We start from the raw sequence: 25,135 nt of genomic DNA, 5'->3' as shown, positions 1-25,135 counted from the left end.
CACCAATCACACCGTATAACTTGTGATCTGAACCCAGTTAACAGTATGATAACAGATGAGCCTCTAGAAAAGATGGCTCACTACAACAATAACCCGATTTAGTTAACAATAACTATGTACAAGTATTGCAGACAATCCGCACTTGGGATGGGCGCCCAGCATCCACTACGGACTACGAGAAATAGAATTATCGGAAAGTAAATTCTTATTTTCTCTGACGTCCTAGTGGATGCTGGGAACTCCGTAAGGACCATGGGGATTATACCAAAGCTCCCAAACGGGCGGGAGAGTGCGGATGACTCTGCAGCACCGAATGAGAGAACTCCAGGTCCTCCTCAGCCAGGGTATTAAATTTGTAGAAATTAGCAAACGTGTTTGCCCCTGACCAAGTAGCTGCTCGGCAAAGTTGTAAAGCCGAGACCCCTCGGGCAGCCGCCCAAGATGAGCCCACCTTCCTTGTGGAATGGGCTTTTACAGATTTTGGTTGTGGCAGGCCTGCCACAGAATGTGCAAGCTGAATTGTACTACAAATCCAACGAGCAATAGTCTGCTTAAAAGCAGGAGCACCCAGCTTGTTTGGTGCATACAGGATAAACAGCGAGTCAGATTTTCTGACTCCAGCCGTCCTGGAAACATATTTTCAGGGCCCTGACTACGTCCAGCAACTTGGGAGTCCTCCAAGTCCCTAGTAGCCGCAGGTACCACAATAGGTTGGTTCACATGAAAAACTGCTACCACCTTAGGAAGGAATTGGGAACGAGTCCTCAATTCCGCCTTATCCATATAAAATACAGATAAGAGCTTTTGACAAAGCCGCCAATTCTGATACACGCCTGGCCGACGCCAAGGCCCACAGCATGAACACTTTCCACGTGAGGTATTATAGCTCCACGGATTTAAGTGGCTCAACTCAATGCGACTTCAGGAAATCCAACACTACGTTGAGATCCCACGGTGCCACTGGAGGCACAAACGGGGGCTGACTATGCAGCACTCCCTTAACAAAAATCTGAACTTCAGGCAGTGAAGCCAGTTCTATTTTGGAAGAAAATCGATAGAGCCGAAATCAGGACCTTAATGGAACCCAATTTTAGGCCCATAGTCACCTCTGACTTGTAGGAAGTGCAGAAATTGACCTAGCTGAAATTCCTCCTTTGGGGCCGTACTGGCCTCACAGCACGCAACATATTTTCGCCATATGCGGTGATAATGGTTTGCGTTCACTTCTTTCCCAGCTTTAAATAGCGTAGGGATAACTTCCTCCGGAATACCTTTTTCCTTCAGGAACCGGCGTTCCAACCGCCATGCCGTCAAATGCAGCCGCGGTAAGTCTTGGAACAGACAGGACCCCTGCTTCAGCAGGTCCTGTCTGAGCTGCAGAGGCCATGGGTCCTCTGAGATCATTTCTTGGAGTTCTGGGTACCAAGCTCTTCTTGGCCCCCCGGAACAATGAGTATAGTTCTTATTCCTCTCCTTCTTATTATTCTCATTACCCTGGGTATGAGAGGCAGAGAAGGGAACACATACACCGACTGGTACACCCACGGTGTTACCAGAGCGTCCACAGCTATCGCCTGAGGGTCCCTTGACCTGGCGCAATATCTTTGTAGCTTTTTGTTGAGGCGGGACGCCCTCCTGTCCACCTGTGGCCTTTCCCCACGGTGTACAATCATTTGGAAAACTTCTGGATGAAGTCCCCACTCTCCCGGGTGGAGGTTATATCTGCTGAGAAAGTCTGCTTCTCAGTTGTCCACTCCAGGAATGAACACTGCTGACAGTGCCAACACATGATTTTCCGCTTATCGGCGAATCCTTGTGGCTTCTGTCATCGCCATCCTGCTTCTTGTGCCGCCCTGTCGGTTTACATGAGCGACCGCCGTGATGTTGTCTGACTGGATCAGCACCGGCCGGTGTTGAAGCAGGGGTCTAGCCTGACTTAGGGCATTGTAAATGGCCCATAGTTCCAGAACATTTATGTGTAGGGAAGTCTCCTGACTTTTCCATAGGCCTTGGAAGTTTCTTCCCTGTGTGACTGCCCCCCAGCCTATGAGCACTCTGCAGTCACCACCACAGCGACACCCTGGCCCTTGGAGACAGGATTATCCGCCGATGCATCTGAGGATGCGACCCGGACCACTTGTCCAACAGATCCCTTGCATGGGAATTGACGAATGGAAATTCTTCGTAAGAAGCTACCATCTTTTCCAAGGCTCGCGTGCATTGATGCACCGATACCTGTATTTGTATTAGGAGGTCTCCGTCTAGAGACGCCAACTCCTTGGACTTCTCCTCCGGGAGAAACCCATTTTAACCTGTTCTGTGTCCAGAACCATATCCAGGAACAGTAGACGCGTCGTAGGAACCAGCTGCGACTTTGGAATATTCAGAATCCAGCCGTGCTGTTGTAGCACTTCCCGAGATAGTGCTACTCCGACGAACAACTGCTCCCTGGACCTCGCCTTTATAAGGAGATCGTCCAAGTACGGGATAAGTACTTCGGCCATTACCTTGGTAAATACCCTCAGTGCCGGGGACAGACCAACGGCAACGTCTGGAATTGGTAATGACAATCCTGTACCACAATTTTGAGGTACACCTGGTGAAGAGGGTAAATAGGGACATGCAGGTAAGTATCCTTGATGTCCAGTGATACCCTGAAATTTTCCAGGCTTGCAATAATCGCCCTGAGCGATTCCATTTTGAACTTGAACCTTCGTATATAAGTGTTCAAGGATTTCAATTTTAGAATGGGTCTCACCGAACCGTCTGGTTTCGGTACCACAACATTTTGGAATAGTAACCCCGGCCTTGTTTAAGGAGGGGTACCTTGATTTCACCTGCTGGAAGTACAGCTTGTGAATTTCCGCCAGTACTACCTTTCCGAGGGCAGCAGGCAAGGCTGATGTGAAGGCAACGGCGAGGGGGAGTCGTCTCGAACTCCAGCCTGTATCCCTGTGATACTACTTGTAGAACCTAGGGATCCACCTGTGGGCAAGCCCACTGGTCCCTGCAGTTCCCGAGACGCGCCCCCACCGCACCTGTCTCCACCTGTGGAGCCCCAGCGTCATGCGGTGGACTCAGAGGAAGCGAGGGAAGAGATTTGATCCTGGGAACTGGCTGACTGGTGCAGCTTTTTCCTTCTTCCCTTGTCTCTGTGTAGAAAGGAAGCGCCTTTGACCCGCTTGCTTTTCTGAAGCCGAAAGGACTGTACCTGAAAATACGGTGCTTTCTTAGGCTTTTGTGAGGAAACCTGAGGTAAAAAATTTTCTTCCCAGCTGTTACTGTGGATACGAGGTCCCAGAGACCATCCCCAAACAATTCCTCACCCTTATAAGGCAGAATCTCCATGTGCCTTTTAAATGCAGCATCACCTGTCCACTGCCAGGTTTCTAATACCCTCCTGGCAGAATGGACATTGCATTAATTCTGGATGCCAGCCGGCAAATATCCCTCTGTGCATCCTTTATATATATGACAACGTCTTAAATATGCTCAATGTTAGCAAAACATTATCCCTGTCTTAGCTATTATCTGACAGGGTATCAGACCACGCTGCAGCAGCACTATTTATGCTGAGGTAATAGCAGGCTTCAGTGTATAACCTGAGTGTGTAATTACAGACTTCAGGATCGCCTCCTGCTTTTTATCAGCAGGTTCCTTCAAGGTGACCGTATCCTAAGACGGCAGTGCCACCTTTTGACAAACGTGTGAGCGCCTTATCCACCCCAAGGGATATCTCCCAACGTGACCTATCCTCTGGCGGGAAAGGGTACGCCATCAGTAACTTTTTAGAAATCACCAGTTTCTTATCGGGGGAAACCACGCTTCTTTTCACACTTCATTCATTCATCTGAAGGGGGGAACAAAACACTGGCTGCTTTTTCTCCCCAAAAATAAAACCCTTTTTATGTGGTACTTGGGTTCATGTCAGAAAATGCGTAACACATTTTTAATTGCCGAAATCATGTAATGGATGTTCCAAGTGGATTGTGTATATGTCTCAACCTCGTCGACACTGGAGTCAGACTCCGTGTCGACATCTGTGTCTGCCATCTGAGGTAACGGGCGTTGTTTGAGCCCCTGATGGCCTTTGAGACGCCTGGGCAGGAGCGGACTGAGCAGCCGGCTGTCCCACAGCTGTTACGTCATCCAGCCTTTTATGTAAGGAGTTGACACTGTCGGTTAATATCTTCCACCTATCCATCCATTCTGGTGTCGGCCCCACAGGGGGCGACATCCCATTTATCGGCCTCCGCTCCGCCTCCACGTATCCAACATGTCGACACAGCCGTACCGACACTCAGCACACACACAGGGAATGCTCTGATAGAGGACAGGACCCCACTAGCCCTTTGGGGAGACAGAGGGAGAGTATGCCAGCACACACCAGAGCGCTATATATATATATATATATATATATATATATATATATATATATATATATATATATATATACAGGGATAACCTTATATAAGTGTTTTTCCCTTTATAGCTGCTGTATTGTTATACTGCGCCTAATTAGTGCCCCCCTCTCTTTTTTAACCCCTTTCTGTAGTGTAGTAACTGCAGGGGAGAGCCAGGGAGCTTCCCTCCAACGGAGCTGTGAGAGAAAATGGCGCCAGTGTGCTGAGGAGATAGGCTCCGCCCCCTTCTCGGCGGCCTTTCTCCCGCTTTTTGTGAAAATCTGGCAGGGGTTAAAATTCATCCATATAGCCCAGGAGCTATATGTGATGTATTTTTAGCCAGCCAAGGTGTTTCTATTGCTGCTCAGGGCGCCCCCCCCCTAGCGCCCTGCACCCTCAGTGACCGGAGTGTGAAGTGTGCTGAGAAGCAATGGCGCACAGCTGCAGTGCTGTGCGCTACCTTGTGGAAGACAGGATGTCTTCTGCCGCCGATTTGCCGGACTCTTCTTGCTTCTGGCTCTGTAAGGGGGCCGGCGGCGCGGCTCTGGGACCGAGCTCCAAGGCTGGGCCTGTGAGCGGTCCCTCTGGAGCTAATGGTGTCCAGTAGCCAAGAAGCCCAATCCACTCTGCACGCAGGTGAGTTCGCTTCTTCTCCCCTTAGTCCCTCGATGCAGTGAGCCTGTTGCCAGCAGGTCTCACTGAAAATAAAAAACCTAAACTAAAACTTTCACTAAGAAGCTCAGGAGAGCCCCTAGTGTGCACCTTTCTCGTTCGGGCACAAAAATCTAACTGAGGCTTGGAGGAGGGTCATAGGGGGAGGAGCCAGTGCACACCAGATAGTCCTAAAGCTTTCTTTAGATGTGCCCAGTCTCCTGCGGAGCCGCTATTCCCCATGGTCCTTACGGAGTTCCCAGCATCCACTAGGACGTCAGAGAAAACTCTAAAATAAACTTTTACTAAAGAAGTTCTGTAGCGCTCCCCTAGCTGTGACCGGCTCCTCCGGGCACATTTTCTAAACTGAGTCTGGTAGGAGGGGCATAGAGGGAGGAGCCAGCCCACACTGTTAAACTCTTAAAGTGCCAATGGCTCCTGGTGGACCCGTCTATACCCCATGGTACTAATATGGACCCCAGCATTCTCTAGGACGAAAGAGAAAACCTCTACCTTTACACCAAGAAATATATTTCTTCCAGATATGATGGTAATGCTTAGACGTGCCCACCTAACGGGAATGTACCATATAGTTTGAATAACCCTGGAGGGAAGACCCTTTCTGGCTAGAATCTCCCTCTCAACTTCCAAGCCGTCAAACGTAGCCGTGGTAAGTCTGGAAAGACGAACGGCCCTTGCTGAAGAAGATCCTTGAGGCCAAACCGGGCAATTAGAATTGCCTGAACGTTTTCCCCTTTTGAGTATTTTTAGAACTCTGGGAATGAGAGGTATTGGAGGGAACAGATACACGAACTGGCAAGTCCAGGGCGCCATCAGAGCGCCCACCGCTGCAGCCTGCGGATCCCTCATCCTGGAACAGCAGCAATGCAGCTTCTTGTTGAGACAAGAAGCCATCATGTCTATATGTGGACAGCCCCATCGGTGAACCAGCTGTTGAAACACCTGAGGGTGAAGGCCCCATTACCCCAGATGGAGGACGTGCCTGCTGAGGAAGTCCGCTTCCCAGTATTCCACTCCCGAAATGAACACAGCCGAAATGGCCCTTGCGTTGGCTTCCGCCCAGAGGAGTATCCTTGACACTTCTCGCATTGTGGCCCTGCTTCTTGTTCCTCCCTGGTGGTTTATGTACGCCATCCCCAGAAGCGTTGTCCGACTGCACCTGTATGGCCTGATTTCGGAGAAGATAGGAGGCCTGAAGATGAGCATTGTAAATTGCCCTGAGTTCCAGAACATTTATTGGAAGCGAGGATTCCTGACTCGACCATCTTCCATGGAACTGGGTCCCCTGGGTCACAGCACCCCCAACTGTGGAGGCTGGCAACCGTTGTTAACAGAATCCAAGACTGGGTTCCGAAACTCCGACCTTCCACTAGGTGAGAGACCTGTTCTTGCTCTTGGCGACAGGGATATTCTCTGGTGCATGTGTAGATGAGACCCTGACCACTTGTACAGTGGATCCAGTTGGAACGGACGGGCATGGAACCCGCCGTACTGGATTGCCTCGTAGGAGGCCACTATCTTGCCTAGCAGGCGTATGCAAAAGTGTACTGTGACCTTGCGGAGTCTAAGCACAGAGTGGACCATAGCCTGAATCGTCAAGGCTTTGTCCATGGGGAGACACTGTGTCCAGGATCATTCCCAGGAACTGAAGTCTTTGCGTCGGTTCCATGTGAGACACCTGGAAGGCTAGGATCCATTCATGGTCTGTAAGAAGACGAGCGGTCAAGTTGATGCTGTGCAACAGACTCTCCCTGGACACCGCCTTTATAAAGGAGAACATCCAAGTAAGGAACTATGGCCCTTATTCCGAGTTGCTCGCTCGCTAGCTGCTTTTAGCAGCATTGCACACGCTAGGCCGCCGCCCTCTGGGAGTGTATCTTAGCTTAGCAGAATAGCGAACGAAGGATTAGCAGAATTGCTACTAAATAATTCCTTGCAGTTTATGAGTAGCTCCAGACCTACTCCTAGATTGCGATCAGCTCAGTCCGTTTAGTTCCTGGTTTGACGTTACAAAAACGCCCTGCGTTCGGCCAGCCACTCCCCCGTTTCTCCAGACACTCCCGCGTTTTTCCCTGACACGCCTGCGTTTTTTAGCACACTCCCGGAAAACGCTCAGTTACACCTAGAAATGCCCCTTTCCTGTCAATCACTCACCGATCAGCAGAGCGACTGAAAAGCGCCACAGAATCCAAAGCAAATCTACTAAGTTTTTAGTTAAATAACTAAGCGTCGTCCACGACCTTCATGCAGGGCTGGCGGGGGCGTGACGTCACTGAGCGATATGAGCGGTCATATCGCTCAGTGAGTACAGGCGGCCGCCGACCGCCCGGCCCGGGAGGGGGAAACGTTAGACGATGTCGCTCACAGAGCGACATCGTCTAATGTGTATGGGCCTTTAGAGGAATAGAAGGACTGCATTGAAAGACTTTATTCAGAGATATTATGCATCCAATGCTTTTTTCTTTTATAATGCAATTTTTTAATCTTTTAAATATGTATAATTAAATTTCTAACTAATTAACGCTCCCTTGTATGTTGTTTTTATCTCTCAATCAGGCCTGCAGACTTGTAACGGGATTGCACAATACATGGTATAGTGTGTACCCAGCATTAGGATGGCGTTATGCTTACTAACCTATGCAGTGCTGTGATATGCCCACATGTGATATAGGCGCCCATGGCGAAAGTTTCCTTTGGCGCAGCCTTCCACCCCCACACAGATATAGATATACAAAACAAAATGTGCGCTCCTGGCAAGGGGTGTGGCCTCATTAATATGGGCGTGGTCTCATCTGAAAAGACTACCTTACAACCCAGTTTTTGACCGTGCACCAACAGATCACGGCCACCACAGGAAAACAGGATTTTAATACCTACCGGTAAATCCTTTTCTCCTAGTCCGTAGAGGATACTGGGGTCCACTTCAGTACCATAGGGTATAGACGGTTCCGCAGGAGCCATGGGCACTTTAAGACTTTTCTAGAGTGTGAACTGGCTCCTCCCTCTATGCCCCTCCTCCAGACCTCAGTATAGGAACTGTGCCCAGGGAGACGGACATTTCGAGGAAAGGATTTACTTTTAAGTTAACGGTGAGATTCATACCAGCTCACACTTCAACCATGCCGCACACATCGCATTCAACAAAACACATGCCAACGGGCATGAACATTACAGCAACCGTGCTGAAAACATTTTTAACAAAATACCAATTGCAGGTAAGTACGCACTGGGCTGGGTGCCCAGCATCCTCTATGGACTAGGAGAAAAGGATTTACCGGTAGGTATTAAAATCCTGTTTTATCATACGTCCTAGAGGATGCTGGGGTCCACTTCAGTACCATGGGGTTATACCATAGCTCCAGTACGGGCGGGAGAGTGCGGATGACCCTGCAGCACCGACTGACCAAACTTGAGGGCCTCATCGGCCAAGGTGTCAAACTTGTAAAACTTAGCAAACGTGTTTGCTCCTGACCAAGTAGCTGCTCGGCAAAGTTGTAACGCCGAGACCCCCCGGGCAGCCGCCCAGGATGAGCCCACCTTTCTAGTAGAATGGGCATTCACCGAATTCGGTATCGGCAATCCTGCCATGGAGTGAGCGTGCTGAATCGTACCTCTGATCCAGCGTGCAATGGTCTGCTTAGAAGCAGGACACCCAATCTTGTTGGGAGCATACAGTATAAACAGAGCCTCTGTTTTCTGTATCCGAGCTGTTCTTGCGATATAAATTTTCAAAGCTCTGACCACATCCAGAGATTTTGACGCAGCGAAGGTGTCAGTAGCCACTGGCACCACAATAGGTTGGTTTATATGGAAAGAAGAAACCACCTTCGGAAGAAATTGCTGACGAGTTCTTAACTCAGCCCTATCTTCATGGAAGATCAAGTAAGGACTCTTGTGAGACAAGGCCCCTTAACTCAGACACCCTACTTGCGGATGCCAAGGCTAACAGCATGACCACTTTCCAAGTGAGAAATTTCAACTCTATCTCCTGTAGAAGTTCAAACCAATCCGACTGAAGGAACTGCAACACCACGTTAAGATCCCATGGTGCCACTGGAGGCACAAATGGAGGTTGGATATGCAGAACCCCTTTCACGAACGTCTGAACTTCTGGAAGGGAGGCCAATTGTTTCTAAAAGAAAACGGACAAGGCCGAAATCTGGACCTTGACAGAACCCAATCTTAGGCCCGCATCCACACCTGCCTGCAGAAAATGGAGAAAACGTCCTAACTGAAACTCTTCCGTAGGAGCCTTCTTGGATTCACACCAAGACACATATTTTCTCCAAATACGGTGGTAATGTTTAGACGTTACTCCTTTCCTGGCCTGAATCAGAGTGGGAATTACTTCTTTTGGAATACCCTTTCGGGCTAGGATCCGGCGCTCGACAGCCATGCTGTCAAACGTAGCCATGGTAAGTCCTGATACACGCACGGCCCCTGCGGCAGCAGGTCCTCGCGAAGAGGAAGAGGCCGAGGATCTTCTATTAGCAACTCCTGAAGATCTGGATACCAAGCTCTCCTTGGCCAGTCTGGGGCAATGAGGATCGCTTGAACCCTTGTTCTTCTCACGATCTTGAGCACTTTTGATATTAGTGGAAGTGGAGGAAAGACATACACCGACCGAAACACCCACTGGGTCACCAGTGCCTCCACTGCTATTGCTTGAGGGTCTCTCGACCTGGAATAATATCTCTGAAGCTTCTTGTTGAGACGAGATGCCATCATGTCTACTTGAGGAACACCCCAAAGACCTGACACCTCTGCGAATACTTTTTGGTGGAGGCCCTATTCTGCATGTCTTTCTGCCCAGAGGAGGATCTTTGTCACCTCTGCCATCGCCGCTCTGCTTTTCGTTCCGCCCTGACGGTTTATGTACGCAACTGCTGTTACATTGTCCAACTGGATCTGTACAGGTTGATCTTGAAGAAGATGCCCCGCTTGTAGAAGGCCGTTGTAAATGGCTCTCAACTCCAAAACGTTTATGTGAAGACAGGTTTCCTGACTTGACCATCTTCCTTGGAAGCTTTCTCCCTGTTTGACTGCACCCCAGCCTTGGAGACTTGCATCCATGGTTACTAGGACCCAGTCCTGAATCCCGAACCTGCGTCCCTCTAGTAGGTGAGAACTGTGTAGCCACCACAGGAGCGAAATTCTGGCTTTGGATGACAGGATTATCTTCCGGTGCATGTGTAGGTGGGATATGGACCACTTGTCCAACAGGTCCCACTGGAATACTCTGGCATGGAATCGGCCAAACTGTATGGCCTCGTAGGCCACAACCATCTTCCCCAACACCCGAATGCATTGATGAATCGACACTCTTGTTGGTTTCAGAATTTGACCATACTCTGGATTTCCAGAGCCTTTTCTACTGGAAGAAATACCCTCTGTACTTCTGTGTCCAGTATCATCCCCAGAAAGGACAATCTTGTTGTTGGTTCCAATTGTAACTTTGGAAAACTTATGATCCAACCGTGATGTTGAAGTACTGTCAGGGTGAGTGCCATGTTCTGCACCAACTTTTTCCTGGATCTCGCTTTTATCGGGAGATCTTCCAGGTCAGGAATTAAATTGACTCCTTGTTGCTGGGATATAAGCTGGTAAGGTCGATTTGAAAATATGGCCTGGGGAAATGTCTTGAAACTCCAGTTTGTACCCGTGGGACTCTATTTGTATGACCCACGGGTCTAGGCCAGATTGAACCCAGAACTGACTGAAGAGTTTCAGACGTGCCCCCACCTGAGCGGACTACTGCAAGGGAGCCCCAGCATCATGCTGAAGATTTGGTAGGAGCAGAGGTTGATTTCTGCTCCTGTGATCCTGGAGACGCTGTGGACTTTATTTTCTTTTCCCCTTTCTTAACCCACAAAGAAAGGGGAACCTTTACCCTTTTTTGTAATTTTTGGGCCTAAATGACTGCATCTGAGAGTGATGTGTCTTTTTCGCGGGCGCAGGAGCAATAGGCAAGAATGTCGACTTACCTGCGGTACCCGCATAAACTAAAGCATCCAGCCCATCTCCAAATAAGGACTCACCTTAATACAGGAGAGCCTCCATATTCCTTTTGGAATCTGCATCAGCCTTCCATTGGTGAATCCACAACACCCTCCGTGCTGAGATTGCCATGGTAGCGGCTCTTGATCCCAAGAGACCAATATCTTTCATGGTTTCTAGCATGTACGCAGCAGCGTCTTTGATATGACCTAACGTTAAGAGTATCTTGTCTCTATCTATTGTGTCAAAGTCTAATGACAAGTTTTCTGACCACTTTTCAATAGCACCAATCACCCACGCACAGGCAATGTAAGGCGTAAGTAGTGTCCCAATGGCCACATAAATAGATTACAACGTAGACTCCAATTTGCGGTCTGCTGGCTCCTTAAGTGAAGCCGTCCCAGGCGCAGGGAGAAACCCTTTTTCCTTTAACCGTGACAGGCCACTGTCTAAAATGGGGGGTGACTCCCACCTTTTCCTGTCCTCTGCATGGAAAAAGCTAAGCTACCTGACTACTTTTGGGAATCTGAAATTTCTTTTCGGGTTAAACCAGACTCCCTCCAAGAGACTGTTCAGCTCATGAGGTGGAGGGAAAGTTACATTACTTCTTTTCTAAAGTAAGCCTGCTCCTGTGGTAAAGGAGGGGCCCCCGTAACTTATAATACCTCCTTTATAGCTAAAAACATGTTTTGAATGTTTTTCGCTAACTTAGGACCTATTCCCCTGGAATCACTAGTGTCGACACAGGAATCAGCGTCCCTGTCGGTATCAGTTCATACTACTTGTGCAAAAATTTATGTGACCCAGAGGGGTCCCCTGTGGATGAAAGGCAGAACTATTAAAAATCACATCTTCAACAAATTATTTTCAGTTTTCTGCATGAGACTCAGACTTTTCCAATCTCTTACTGATATGATTCACACTATCACGTAATTCTTTCACCCAGTCAGGCTCTTGGTGTCACATTACAACTCTGTGTCCCTAACATGGCTCCCACAGAGGAAGAGCTCCCTGCCTCAGACATGTCACACACGTGCACAATCACACCACAGACACTCCGGGGCTTATAGGGGACAGACCCACAGTAAAATCTGTCAGAGGGACACAGAAAAAACATTGCCAGTCCACAACTCAGCACTTAAATAAAAAATCCCTGTGTCGTGTACTTTGTACACAGAAACTTTCCGCTCTATATTGTCAATAATAGGTTATAATACCACAATATACACTTTCCCCCCCTTTTTGCACTCGGATACTAAAATCATAAGTTGAGAGGAGGATCAGCGTTTCTTCCCTTGCTTTTTGCTGGAAGAAAATGGCATTGAGCAGTGTGCTTGCTGCCTGAGGAAGAACCTCCGTCCCCTGCAATGGCGCGTTTTTCCTCAGCAAACATGAGGTAATATTTATATTGGCGGGGGTGTAGGATTGTGCCACGGCATAATATGCTACTTTTGCCAGTGTAAGAGTAGGTTTTCATGCTGCCCAGGGCCCCCCCCCCCCCCCCCGCGCGCCCTGCTGTGCGCTGTGTATGTGTAGCATGTCCGCGCAGCGTTCCCGCTCGCTGCGCGGTATCTTGAGCCGTCACGATGTCCGGAGGTCCCTCTTGCAGATCTCCGGTAATAATACTCATGCCTCTTCTGACTTCTGGCTCTGTTAGGGGGGTGACGGCGTGCTGTGGGAGTGAGCGCATAGCCGCAGCTAGTGTTCAGTACCCTTCAGGAGCTAATGGTGTCCTGTCAGCAAGAAGCAGAGCCATGAAACTATTTAGGAAGTTGGTTCCTACTTCTTCCCCCTAAGTCCCACGAAGCAGGGAGACTGTTGCCAGCAGTCTCCCTGAAAATAAAAAAACCTAACATAAAGTCTTTTCAGTGAAACTCAGTAGAGCTCCCCTGGAGTGCAACCAGTCTGCCTGGGCACATTTTCTAAACTGAGGTCTGGAGGAGGGGCATAGAGGGAGGTGCCAGTTCACACTCTAGAAAAGTCTTAAAGTGCCCATGGCTCCTGCAGAACCGTCTATACCCCATGGTACTGAAGTGGACCCCAGCATCCTCTAGGACGTATGAGAAAAAATAATAATAATTACCATATTATGCCACACACCGCAATGCCCTTGATACATTAAATGCCCTTTTTACACATTACGGCAGGCAAGAGTCCCCATTTTACACATTACAGCAGGCAAGTGTCCCTACTTTACACATTAAGGCAGGCAAGAGACCCCATTTACACATTAAAGCAGGCAAGTGTCCTCATTTTACACATTACAGCAGGCAAGTGTCCCCATTTTAAACATTACAGCAGGCAAGTGTCCCCATTTTACACATTACGGCACGTAAGTGTCCCCATTTTACACATTACAACAGGCAAGAGTCCCCATTTTACACATTACGGTAGGCAAGACCCCATTTTACACATTATAGCAGGCAAGAATCCCCATTTTACACATTATGGCAGACAAGTGTCCCCATTTTACACATTACAACAGACAAGTGACCCCACTTTACACATTATAGCAGGCAAGTGTCCCCATTTTACACATATAGCAGGCAAGAGTCCCCATTTTACACATTATGGCAGGCAAGTGTCCCCATTTTACACAATACGGCAGGCAAGTGTCCCCATTTTAAACATATCGGCAGGCAAGTGTCCCCATTTTACACATTATAGCAGGCAGAGTACCCTTCTACAAAGAAAGAGAGCGCGAGAGAGAGAAAGTTATACTTACATTTGCAACGGTCCCCTTCCATCCCGATTCCCGCTCTTTGGCCCGCCTCTCCTTCCTCCTACTAGCTTGCTGGTTTCTGGGATGGCTCCCCCTCCTCCCCATTATCAGTACTCCACTTGGGGGCGGAGTTTTGTGTAATGACGCGTTTGCGTCGTGACATCACGATGCAAACACGTCATTGCACAAAACTCCGCCCCGAGCAGAGTAGTAATGACGGGGAGGAGGGGGAGCATACAAACTGAGCCGGGACTTGGGGAGCCGGGACTCGGGAGGGTAGGCGGCGCCCTTTAGAATTCGGCGCCCCAGGAAAGAATCCCCCTTGCCCGCAGCAGGAGCCGCTCCTGATGATAGTAACATAGTATCTGAGGTTGAAAAAAGACAATTGTCCATCGAGTTCAACCTATTTGTGGTCTCCTATGCATGATGATTTGACTAAAATTTCTGACTGATGCTGCTGTCAGTCGTTGCATTTTATCCCTATTTATAGTAACTATAATGCATGACTCTGCACCATACCCCTGGATATCCTTATCCATTAGGAATTTATCTAACCCATTCTTAAAGGTGTTGACAGATTCCGCCATTATAACTCCCTCGGGCAGTTAATTCCAAACACGTATTGTCCTTACTGTGAAAAAGCCTTTACGCCGTATTGTGCGGAATCTCCTCTCCTCTAACCTGAGCGAGTGTCCACGAGTCCTCTGTGTTGATCTAACCAAAAACAGGTCCCGCGCAAGCTCTGTGTATTGTCCCCTTATATATTTGTAGATGTTGATCATATCCCCTCTTAGTCTCCGCTTTTCCAATGTAAACATGCATAGTCTTTCAAACCTTTCCTTGTATTCCATCGTCTCCATGCCCTTAATTAGTTTGGTCGCCCTCCTCTGTACCTTTTCTAGCTCCAGGATATCCTTTTTGTAGTACGGTGCCCAGAATTGTACACAGTATTCAAGGTGTGGCCTCACTAGTGATTTATATAACGGGAGTATAATACTCTCGTCCCTAGCATCAATACCCCGTTTTATGCATGCTAATATCTTATTAACCTTCTTTGCTGCAGTCCTACTTTGGGTACTACTGCTTAGCTTGCTATCTATGAGGACACCTAAGTCCTTTTCCAGTACAGAATCCCCTAATTTTACCCCATTTAGTAGGTAGGTGTAATTTTTGTTCTTGTTACCACAGTGCATTACCTTACACTTGTCTGTGTTGAAGCGCGTTCTCCATTTGGCTGCCCATGCTTCTAATTTAACTAAGTCGTTCTGAAGAGACTCGGCATCCTCCTCTGTATTTATAGCCTTACACAATTTGGTATCATCTGCGAAAATTGACACCATGCTCTCTAGACCTTCTGTTAGGTCGTTAATGAAAATATTGAACAATAGCGGTCCTAATACTGAGCCTTGCGGCACACCACTTAGCACTTCAGTCCAAGTTGAAAAAGATCCATTAACCACAACGCGCTGCTCCCTATTATCTAACCAGTTTTTGACCCAAGTGCATATTGTGCTTCCTAGCCCTGATTCTTGTAGCTTGTAGATAAGTCTCATGTGTGGTACAGTATCGAACGCTTTGGCAAAGTCTAAAAAGATTACATCCACGTCTTTACCCTGATCTAGGTTTGCGCTTACTGTTTCATAAAAGCCAAGTAAGTTGGTTTGACAGGATCTGTCCTTCATAAACCCATGTTGATTCCTTTTAATGACCTTATTGACTTCAAGGAACTTCTGAATACTATCTCTTAGAATACCTTCCAATACTTTCCCCACTATAGATGTAAGACTAACTGGTCTATAATTACCTGGTTCAGCTTTACTTCCCTTTTTGAATATAGGCACTACTTCCGCTATACGCCAGTCTTTGGGAACCATACCTGATATAACTGAATCCTTAAAGATCAAAGATAGCGGTTTTGCCAGTTCAGAGTGAAGCTCCATTAGAACCCTTGGGTGAATAGTACCATCGGGCCCTGGTGATTTATTAATCTTTAAATGTTTTAAATCGGTCACAGACTACTTCCTCGCTTAAATAAGTACCTATCAGTGGGATATTCTCATTATTGAGATTGTGTGTCAGTCCCTGAATTGGGTCCTCTCTAGTGAATACTGTTGAAAAAAACTCATTTAGTGTGTCCGCTATGTCATTATCATTTTTGCTTAAGACTCCCAACTTGTCTTTTAAAGGGCCTATACTCTCCTTCTTTAATCTCTTGCTATTAATGTATTTAAAGAATTTTTTGGGATTCGCTTTGCTTTCCTTTGCTACTAGTTTTTCAGTTTCTACTTTAGCCGCTCTTATTTCCTTTTTGCAAATTTTGTTACATTCCTTATAGTGCTGAAATGACTCTGCTTCCCCGTCAGATTTGTATTTTTTAAATGCTCGCCTTTTCTTGCCCATAAGTTCCTTAATCTTTTTGTTAAGCCACATCGGTTTATGATTTTTATTCCTTTTTTTGCTGCTCATAGGAATAAATTTAAGTGTATTTTTAGCTAGCAGGAATTTTAGTACCTCCCATTTCTCTGTAGTATTTTTTCCTAAAAACAAACCTTCCCATACAATATCCCTGAAAAATACCCTCATCTTTTCAAAATTTGCTTTGCTAAAGTTTAGAGTCCTAGTTGAGCCAGTATAGGGCTGTTTATGGAAACTGATATTGAATGTGACCATATTGTGGTCGCTGTTTCCTATGGGTTCCCCTACTATAATACCTGATACCAAATCCCCATTGTTTGTTAATACCAGGTCTAAGATTGCATTGTACCTAGTTGGTTCCTCAATTAGTTGGACTAAGTAGTTATCATTAAGTGTGTTTAAAAACATATTGCCCCTAGCAGTATCACATGAATCGTTTTTCCAGTTTATCTCTGGATAGTTAAAATCTGCAATCACTACTATGTCTCCTACTCCTGCTGCTCTTTCAATTTGCTTTAGTAACAATTCCTCATCAGATGTGTTGATACCAGGCGGCCTATAGCATGCACCCAATACTAACTTTTTTATTCCTTTTTCCCTGCATGCAATTTCTACCCATAATGTCTCAACAGTGTCTACAGTCCCCTCCTGAATATCTTCCCGTATATCAGGTTCTAAAAACGGCTTTACGTAAAGACACACCCCTCCACCCTTTTTATTTAGTCTGTCTCTCCTAAACAGTGTATAGCCCTCTAGATTGACTGTCCAATCATGAGATTCATAATGCCTATAATATCATACTGTTTGCTTGCTGCAAGTATTTCTAGTTCACCCTTTTTACCAGTAATGCTTCTGGCGTTTACATACATACAACTAAGATAAGTATTTTCCCTTGCGTTAGGGACATCTTTCACCTTATGTAGCAATGATGACCTGTAATCGTCATTGGTTAGTGCTTTGGTAAAATCTCTTTTAGTACCCATGTTAGTAACCTTACCGCCTGCTCTTACCCTCCCCCCAACTTCTCCCCCATTTCGTTTACTACCGCCATCCCCACTATTCTCACTGCATGACCCATAGTTTCTAGCTAAACCCTCCCCCCAGGCTCCTAGTTTAAAATCTCCTCCAACCTTCTAACCATCCTTCCCCCCAGCACCGCTGCCTCCTCCTCAGTCAGGTGCAATCCGTCATGACAAAAGAGATGTCGCCTGACTGAGAAGTCAGCCCAGTGTTCCAGGAACACAAACCCCTCTTTCCTGCACCAATCCCTAAACCACACATTTACCTCCCTAATCTCCCTCTGTCTCCCTGGACTAGCGCGTGGCACGGGTAATAATTCCGAGAATATTACCTTAGATGTCCTTGCCTTCAGTTTCTTTCCTAAGTCCCTATAGTCTTTCTTAAGGACATCCCACCTTCCGCTAACTTTGTCATTGGTGCCAACGTGCACCAAGACCGCCGGGTCTTTCCCAGCCCCTCCCAACAATCTATCTACCCGGTCCGCGATGTGCCGTACCCGAGCACCCGGGAGACAACAGACTGTACGGCGATCACGGTCCCGGTAGCAGATTGCCCTATCTGCCTTCCTGATGATAGAATCCCCAGAATGATGAACACTGAAGAATGCTCACTGGGCAGGTGCTGCTTTATTTGCTCGTACATACATAGTTTGGGGATGCGGGGAAATACATATGAAACTCAGAAAATTTGAATATCGTGCAAAAGTTCATTTATTTCAGTAATTCAACTTAAAAGGTGAAACTAATATATTATATAGACTCATTACATGCAAAGTTAGATATTTCAAGCCTTTATTTGTTATAATTTTGATGATTGTGGCTTACATCTTAAAAAAACACCAAATCCAAAACTTCAGGAAATTAGAATATTACATAAAATCAATAAAAAAAGGATTTTAATTACAGAAATGTCGGCCCTCTGAAAAGTCTAATCATAAATACTGTGGAAACTTCACACTGGATATGGAGGAAGAATGGAGAGGCACACAATCCAAGATGCTTGAAGTCCAGTGTGAAATTTCCACAGTCTGTGTTGATTTGGGGAGCCATGTCATCAGCTAGTGTTGGTCCACTGTGCTTTGGGGCCAATTCAGTAAGGTTAGCAAATTCTGCTAATCAGCAGAATTTGCTAACCATTAGCGCACATGCTGGGGGCCGCCCAGCGCTGGGCAAGGCCGCCCAGCATGCTGACCGGCACCTCCCCCCCTGCTTCAAGCAGAAATTGCGAACAGCACGCAATTTCTGCTTGTTAGCAGAAATTAAGGATGACTCCTGCCGGCGCAGATTCCCGGCGCCATTTTTTGCTGTCACAGCGGCTGCGTGTGCCGTCACGCAGCCACACACCCGACACGCCCCCATTCGCGCGTACCAGCCCACCGTTTGGGCTGGCACGCCACCGCAACGCTCCGTTTCCACCCATGCGCCGGATCAGCAAAAATTCCGTATGAATCGCTACTTGCGATTCATACTGAATTTGCCCATTTATTAAGTCCAGAGTCAACGCAGCCGTCTGCCAGGACATTTTAGAGCACTTCATGCTTCCTTCAGCAGACAAGCTTTATGGAGATGCTGACTTCATTTTCCAGCAGGAAATGGCACCTACCCACACTGCCAAAAGTACCAAAACCTGGTTCAATGACCGTGGGATTACTGTGTTGGATTGGCCAGCAAACTTACCTGACCTGAACCCCATAGAGAATCTATGGGGCATTGCCAAGAGAAAGATGAGAGACATGAGACCGAACAATGCAGAAGAGCTGAAGGCCGCTATTGAAGCATCCTGGTCTTCCATAACACCTCAGCAGTGCCACAGGCTGATAGAATCCATGCCACGCCGCATTGAGGCAGTAATTCATGCAAAAGTGGCCCGTACTGAGTACATATGCATGATTATACTTTTCAGAGGGCTGACATTTCTGTATTTAAAATCCTTTTTTTATTTATTTTATGTAATATTCTAATTTTCTGAGATTTGGGATTTAGGGTTTTCTTAAGCTGTAAGCCACAATCATCAAAATTATAACAAATAAAGGCTTGAAATATGTCACTTTGCATGTAATGAGTCTATATAATATATTAGTTTCACCTTTTAAGTTGAATTACTGAAATAAATGAACTTTTGCACGATATTCTAATTTTCTGAGTTTCACCTGTAACTGCTTCACATGCGCACTTTACCTTTATATGGTCACTGCCGCAAAATGTTACACTACCGGTCTGTGCCTTTCTGTCCAGCACATACGCACTTTACCTTTATATGGTCACTGCCGCAAAATGTTACACTACCGGTCTGTGCCTTTCTGTCCAGCACATACGCACTTTACCTTTATATGGTCACTGCTGCAAAGTGTTACACTAGCGGTGTGTGTGTGCCTTTCTGTCAAGCATATACGCACTTTACCTTTATATGGTCACTGCCGCAAAGTGTTACACTACCGGTGTGTGTCTTTCTGTCCAGCACATACGCTTTGCATGGCAAGTGACATTACATTCATTAATTGTTTATAAGCAACTCTATATACACTGACAAGTACCGCTACATGTACATTATTATGGGTCTACTACGATATCCCGGCTGTTGGGATGCCGACCGCTGGAATGCCGGCAGTGGGGCGAGTGCAAAAGAGCTCCTTGCAGGCTCACTGCGCTCGCCACGCTGCGGGCATTTATTCTCCCTCCAGGGGTGTCGTGGACACCCCAAGAGGGAGAATAGTTGACAGTATCCCGACGGTCGGGATCCCGGCGCTGGTATGCTGAGTGCCGGAATATTGAATGCTTCCCCATTATTATACCCCCATAACCATACAGAAGGCAACGGGGCATCAGTCCTGGGAGAAAAGGTTACACATATGCATAACATGCTGTAACTGCGACTATTCTTTCCACGTCATTTGGAGTGGTCTCACTCAAATTTATAATTATACATACTGACCTCCCTCTGTAACAGGCATGTAGTACCCGTATCTATTGTAAGATAATAGATAGAGGCCCCATGATGGGTCCAGAGTAGTTATCAGGCTGCCACGTAAGGAGCCAGCGAGGGTATGAGGCGTAATGCTACTATAACGCTGATCTAAGAATTACACATGGAGGGTAACACAATGGGGAGGAAGGTAAGTAAGGCACCTACGGCTGTGTAATGAGCGGCTCCCGGTGTGCAGCACGGTGACGGCCCCAGGACAGGGATGAGTGACCGGCCCCAGGACAGGGATGAGTGACCGGCCCCAGCAGTAGCAGCACACCAGTGTTTGCGCGTTCCGTTGCTAAGAAACCGGCCACAAGGCATCTGTACGGTGTCCACCGCGGCTCAAACCTGTGCGATGTCTCAGCGCGGCTTCCGGGTGGCTGACGTCCCGAAGATAAGGTTGGTTCTATATCGGAGTGGGAGAAGGGACCTTGTGACGTCCCTAGGGTAGGAGGCACGTCACCAGGGGGAGGAGCTACGGCCGAACAGGGTACCCGAAAAGTTCGCTCGCCACGCTTCGGGCTCGGTGGCTCGCTCCGCTCCGCTCACCACCTAATTACTAAAGGTAATAGTTGGTGGCGGGGATAGTAGAGCAACTGTCCCGCTGGCCTAGCTCCTCCCCCTTGTGTCGTGGCTCCTCCCCCTGACGGAAAAGGTCCCTTAGGCCACTTGTATCTAACCTCAACCCCGAAGATAAGTGATGCTGTGACTGGCTGCTGGGGACAACAATACAGGTTGTGCCAGGGCAGCAGCAGTAGCCGTGCAAGGCGTGTGACAGGATCCCATCTCGGTGCTGGGCGCTGTGTGCCTCATACGGCCGCCTAGCCTGTTATGTCATATGCTGATAGCGGCACACAATACGCGCTGCTGCGGCATTCCCTGTGTGCATGTAGCCTGCGGCGTGCTGGAGCCCACACTGTGCCGTCTGCTGATATTGCGCATGCGCCTTTTACAGGCGGTGGGAAACATCTTTCTATATAAAAGTGAAAATTTGTCCCTCTGCCTTTCTATACAAATCACAGTTTACAAGCGAAGATCGTGAAATTTGGCATATAAGCGTATTAAAACACGCCGGAGGCAACTAAAAAAATTAGAAATCCCTAGCAGCCCCTAGGCCAGACCTGGGCAAAGTACGGCCCGCGGGACACATACGGCCCTTTGGCAATCCCTGTCCGGCCCTGCGTATTTATTACAGTCACACGGCTCTCCCCCCCTTAATCTCACACACACAGCACCCGCGGCTCTCTGCCCACAGGCTCCCTGCACCACACATTGGGGCAGATGTATTAACCTGGAGTAGGCATAAGGAAGTGATAAACCAGTGATACGTGCAAGGTGATAACGCACCAGCCAATCAGTTCCAATGTGTAAATTAACTGTTAGAAGCTGATTGGCTGGTGCGTTTATCACCTTGCACATATCACTGGTTTATCACTTCCTTATGCTGTCTCCAGGCTTAATACATCTGCTCCACTGTGCTGTATCGCTAGGTCACAAAGACCCTGCGATGCAGCTGAACAATTAAGGCCCAGTGACTGCATGCGAGTCGCAAGCTACAGAGCCGCAGTGCACGGGCAGTCACTACCGGCGGTCCCCGCCCCCTGGGTCCCTAGCAACAAGCGCCTGATGACGTGTATCCCGCGGGAGACGGCTTTGCCCTGTCACTTCCTGCTTAAACTTCGGGGTGCTTTATAGATCCCGTCAGGCCGGCATCCAGGGTGAGTCTTGCAGCAATGGGACAGCAACCCGTCATACGGGATCCGGTCTCTAAGTCGACAGTAACTAGGTCGACAGGGTCTTTAGGTCGACATGTTCTAGGTCGACAGGTCAAAAGGTCGACATGAGTTTTTCACAATTTTTCTCTTACGTCCTAGAGGATGCTGGGGACTCCAAAAGGACCATGGGGTATAGACAGGATCCGCAGGAGCTTGGGCACACTAAGAAGACTTTGACTGGGTGTGAACTGGCTCCTCCCTCTATGCCCCTCCTCCAGACCTCAGTTAGACTTTGTGCCCAGGAGTGACTGGACACACACTAGGGGAGCTCTCCTGAGTTTCTCTGGAAAGACTTTTGTTAGGTTTTTTATTTTCAGGGAGACCTGCTGGCTACAGGCTCCCTGCATCGTGGGACTGAGGGGAGAGAAGTCAGACCTACTTCTACTTAGTTAAGGGCTCTGCTTCTTAGGCTACTGGACACCATTAGCTCCAGAGGGTTCGGTCACTTGGTTCGCCTAGCTGCTTGTTCCCGGAGCCGCGCCGTCACCCCCCTCACAGATGCCAGAAGACAGAAGTCGGGTGAGTATTAGAAGATCCGAAGACTTCAGTGACGGCAGAAGACTTCAGCAACGAGGTACAGCGCAGCGGTAGCGCTGCTCCATGCTCCCACACACATCCACCAACGGCACTCACAGGGTGCAGGGCACTGGGGGGGGGTGGGGGTGGGAGGGGGTGCGCCCGCGCCCTGAGCAGCAGTTGCTGAGGTTGTTACAACTGGTTAACGCTATATTCGTTGCCCGGGCACCATATATTAAACCCCCGCCAGTATAAAGAATTTGAAATTGAGCGGGACTGAAGCGCGACGGGAAGGGTCGGGGCTTAGCCGCACAGCTCACCATCGCCATTTTCCTCTCTCCACAGCCGCTGCAGAGAACGCTGGCCCGGACCTCCAGGCTCCTCGCAAGTAGCAGGGAGCAAAAACGGGGGGGGGACGACACAAATATTTTTGGTGCCTTTATTGTTATTAACAGCGCTACTGACATATATTATTTTGGTGTAGTATATGGGCGCTGGGGTGTGAGCTGGCTTACTTCCTCTGTGTTTCTCTCTTCAGGTTTCCCTGTAGGCTGTCCCCTTTATTTAGCCAGTGTGTGTGTTGGGTGGCGGTACTTCGTGTCGACGTGTCTGAGGCTGAGTGTTCCTTCCCGAGGAAGTTACTGGGGGCGCAGAAAAGGAGCTGGAAATGACACAGTCGACTACTGATTGGGTTGCTATGTTGAGTTCACTTAATGCCAATGTTGCTTTGTTGTCTAAGAGGTTGGATAAATCTGATTCTCAGACACAGACATGGAGAAAATCCATGGAGGATGCTTTGGCTCAGGTACAGACCCCCTCAGGGCAGAGGCGTAACAAGGGTAGGGTGAGTGGGGCACGTGCCCTGGGCGCCTTGGCAGGCCCAGGAGAGGGGGGCGCCGCCTGCGGCCAGGGCATCATGCCCCACTCGCCCCCATCACGCCGAAATGTGAGGGGAGGAGAGCGCAGCGTCTCTCCCTCACCGCCACCAGAGCACGAGCAGCGCTGGCGTGTGTCCGGCCTTAGCCAATCAGAGCTTGCGGACCGGCTCCTGATTGGCTGGCGAACCGGCGCCACACAGCCGCCGGAGACCGGGAGCGGTGAGGGGAAGGAGAGGCGCTGCGTTCTCCTCCCCTCACAGACACAACAGGCGGTGAGTGACCGGCAGGGGGGGGGGGGCACACAGTGGAGCATGTATCTGGCACAGTGGGGCATGTATCTGGCACAGTGGGGCATGTATCTGGCACAGTGGGGCATGTATCTGGCACAGTGCGGCATGTATCTGGCACAGTGGGGCAATGGCACGGTGGGGCAATGTAACTGGCACGGTGGGGCAATGTAACTGGCACGGTGGGGCAATGTATTTGGCAATGTAACTGGCATGGTGGGGTAAAAATGTATCTGGCAATGTAACTGGCACTGTGGGGCAATGTATCTGGCAATGGAACTGGCACTGTGGGGCAATGTATCTGGCACTGTGGGGCAATGTAACTGGCACTGTGGGGCAATGTAACTGGCACTGTGGGCCATTTTCAGTGGCCACACCCCTTCTGGCGAGTGGCCATGCCCACTTTTTCGCCGCGCGCACATGCTTCTTTTGCTGTTTTTTTGGTTGTTGTTTTTTTTTTGTGGGGGGGTGGCGCCATTTTCCATCTTGCCCTGGGCTCCAAAACCCCTAGCTACGCCTCTGCCTCAGGGTCTCAAAAACATTCATTTACTCAGATGGTACAGATGTCAACACGGACTCAGATTCCGATGTCGAGTTTAATGAGGCTACTTTACACCCAAGGGTAGTTAAGAGTATTCAATACATGATTGTGGCTATTAAAGATGTTTTACATATTTCTGACGAACCTACGGTTCAGGAAACAAGGATTTGCCTATTTAAAGGGAAAAATCCTGAGATGAAGTTTCCCCCCTCTCATGAAATGAATGCTCTTTGTGAAAAAGCGTGGGAGTCGCCGGACAAGAGGTGGCAGATTCCCAAGAAAATTTTTATGGCATATCTTTTCCCCTCTGATGACAGGGAAAAATGGGAGTCGTCTCCGAATGTCGACAAGGCACTATCCCGTTTGTCCAAGAAGGTGGCGCTTCCGTCCCCTGACACGGCTGCTCTCAAGGATCCGGCGGATCGCAAGCTGGAAACGTCTTTGAAGGCCATTTTTGTTAATACGGGTGCATTGCTCAGACCTGCTGTAGCGTCGGTGTGGGTAAGTACTGCTATTGCTAAATGGGCTGATAATTTAGCTTCTGATATGGATACCCTTGATAAAGATAATATTCTTTTGACTCTTGGTTATATCAAGGACGCTGCAGATTACCTAAAGGATGCGTCGATGGATGTTGGCCTCTTGGGATCAAGAGCCAATGCCATGGCGGTCTCGGCCAGGAGGGCGCTGTGGATCCATCAATGGAATGCTGATACCGACTCCAAGAAAGCTATGGAAGCTCTCCCCATCAAAGGTAGTGTCTTGTTTGGTGACGGCCCGGCTGACCTGGTGTCTACCGCTACTGCGGGTAAGTTATCTTTTCTTCCTTATGTTCCCACACAACAAAAAAAGGCACCCCATCAATAGATGCAGTCCTTTCGACCTAATAAATACAAACGAGGTAAAGGCTCATCCTTCCTCGCTTCAAAGGGTAGAGGAAGGGGA

At 48.4% G+C, this 25,135-nt stretch overlaps 1 protein-coding gene across 2 annotated transcripts in view; it reads right to left on the bottom strand.

Annotated features, from left to right (window-relative positions):
- NME5 (NME/NM23 family member 5) overlaps window positions 1-20,754 on the bottom strand; it is a 167,648-nt gene extending 146,894 nt beyond the window's left edge. Inside the window, exon 1 of one of the 2 annotated variants that reach the window (XM_063928318.1) lies at window positions 20,359-20,754. In XM_063928318.1, coding sequence (XP_063784388.1) covers window positions 20,359-20,514 — 156 coding nt within the window. In that variant the 5' untranslated portion in view covers window positions 20,515-20,754. The remainder of the gene's footprint in view (window positions 1-20,358) is intronic. The other variant, XM_063928319.1, reaches the window with a different exon arrangement.
- Window positions 20,755-25,135: the final 4,381 nt, after the last annotated feature.

This window comes from Pseudophryne corroboree, chromosome 6 (assembly GCF_028390025.1).
Source record: "Pseudophryne corroboree isolate aPseCor3 chromosome 6, aPseCor3.hap2, whole genome shotgun sequence".
Classification (NCBI taxonomy): Eukaryota; Metazoa; Chordata; class Amphibia; order Anura; family Myobatrachidae; genus Pseudophryne; species Pseudophryne corroboree.
Note: the sequence above shows the minus strand (reverse complement) of the source record. Positions and strands in the feature narration are given on the sequence as shown.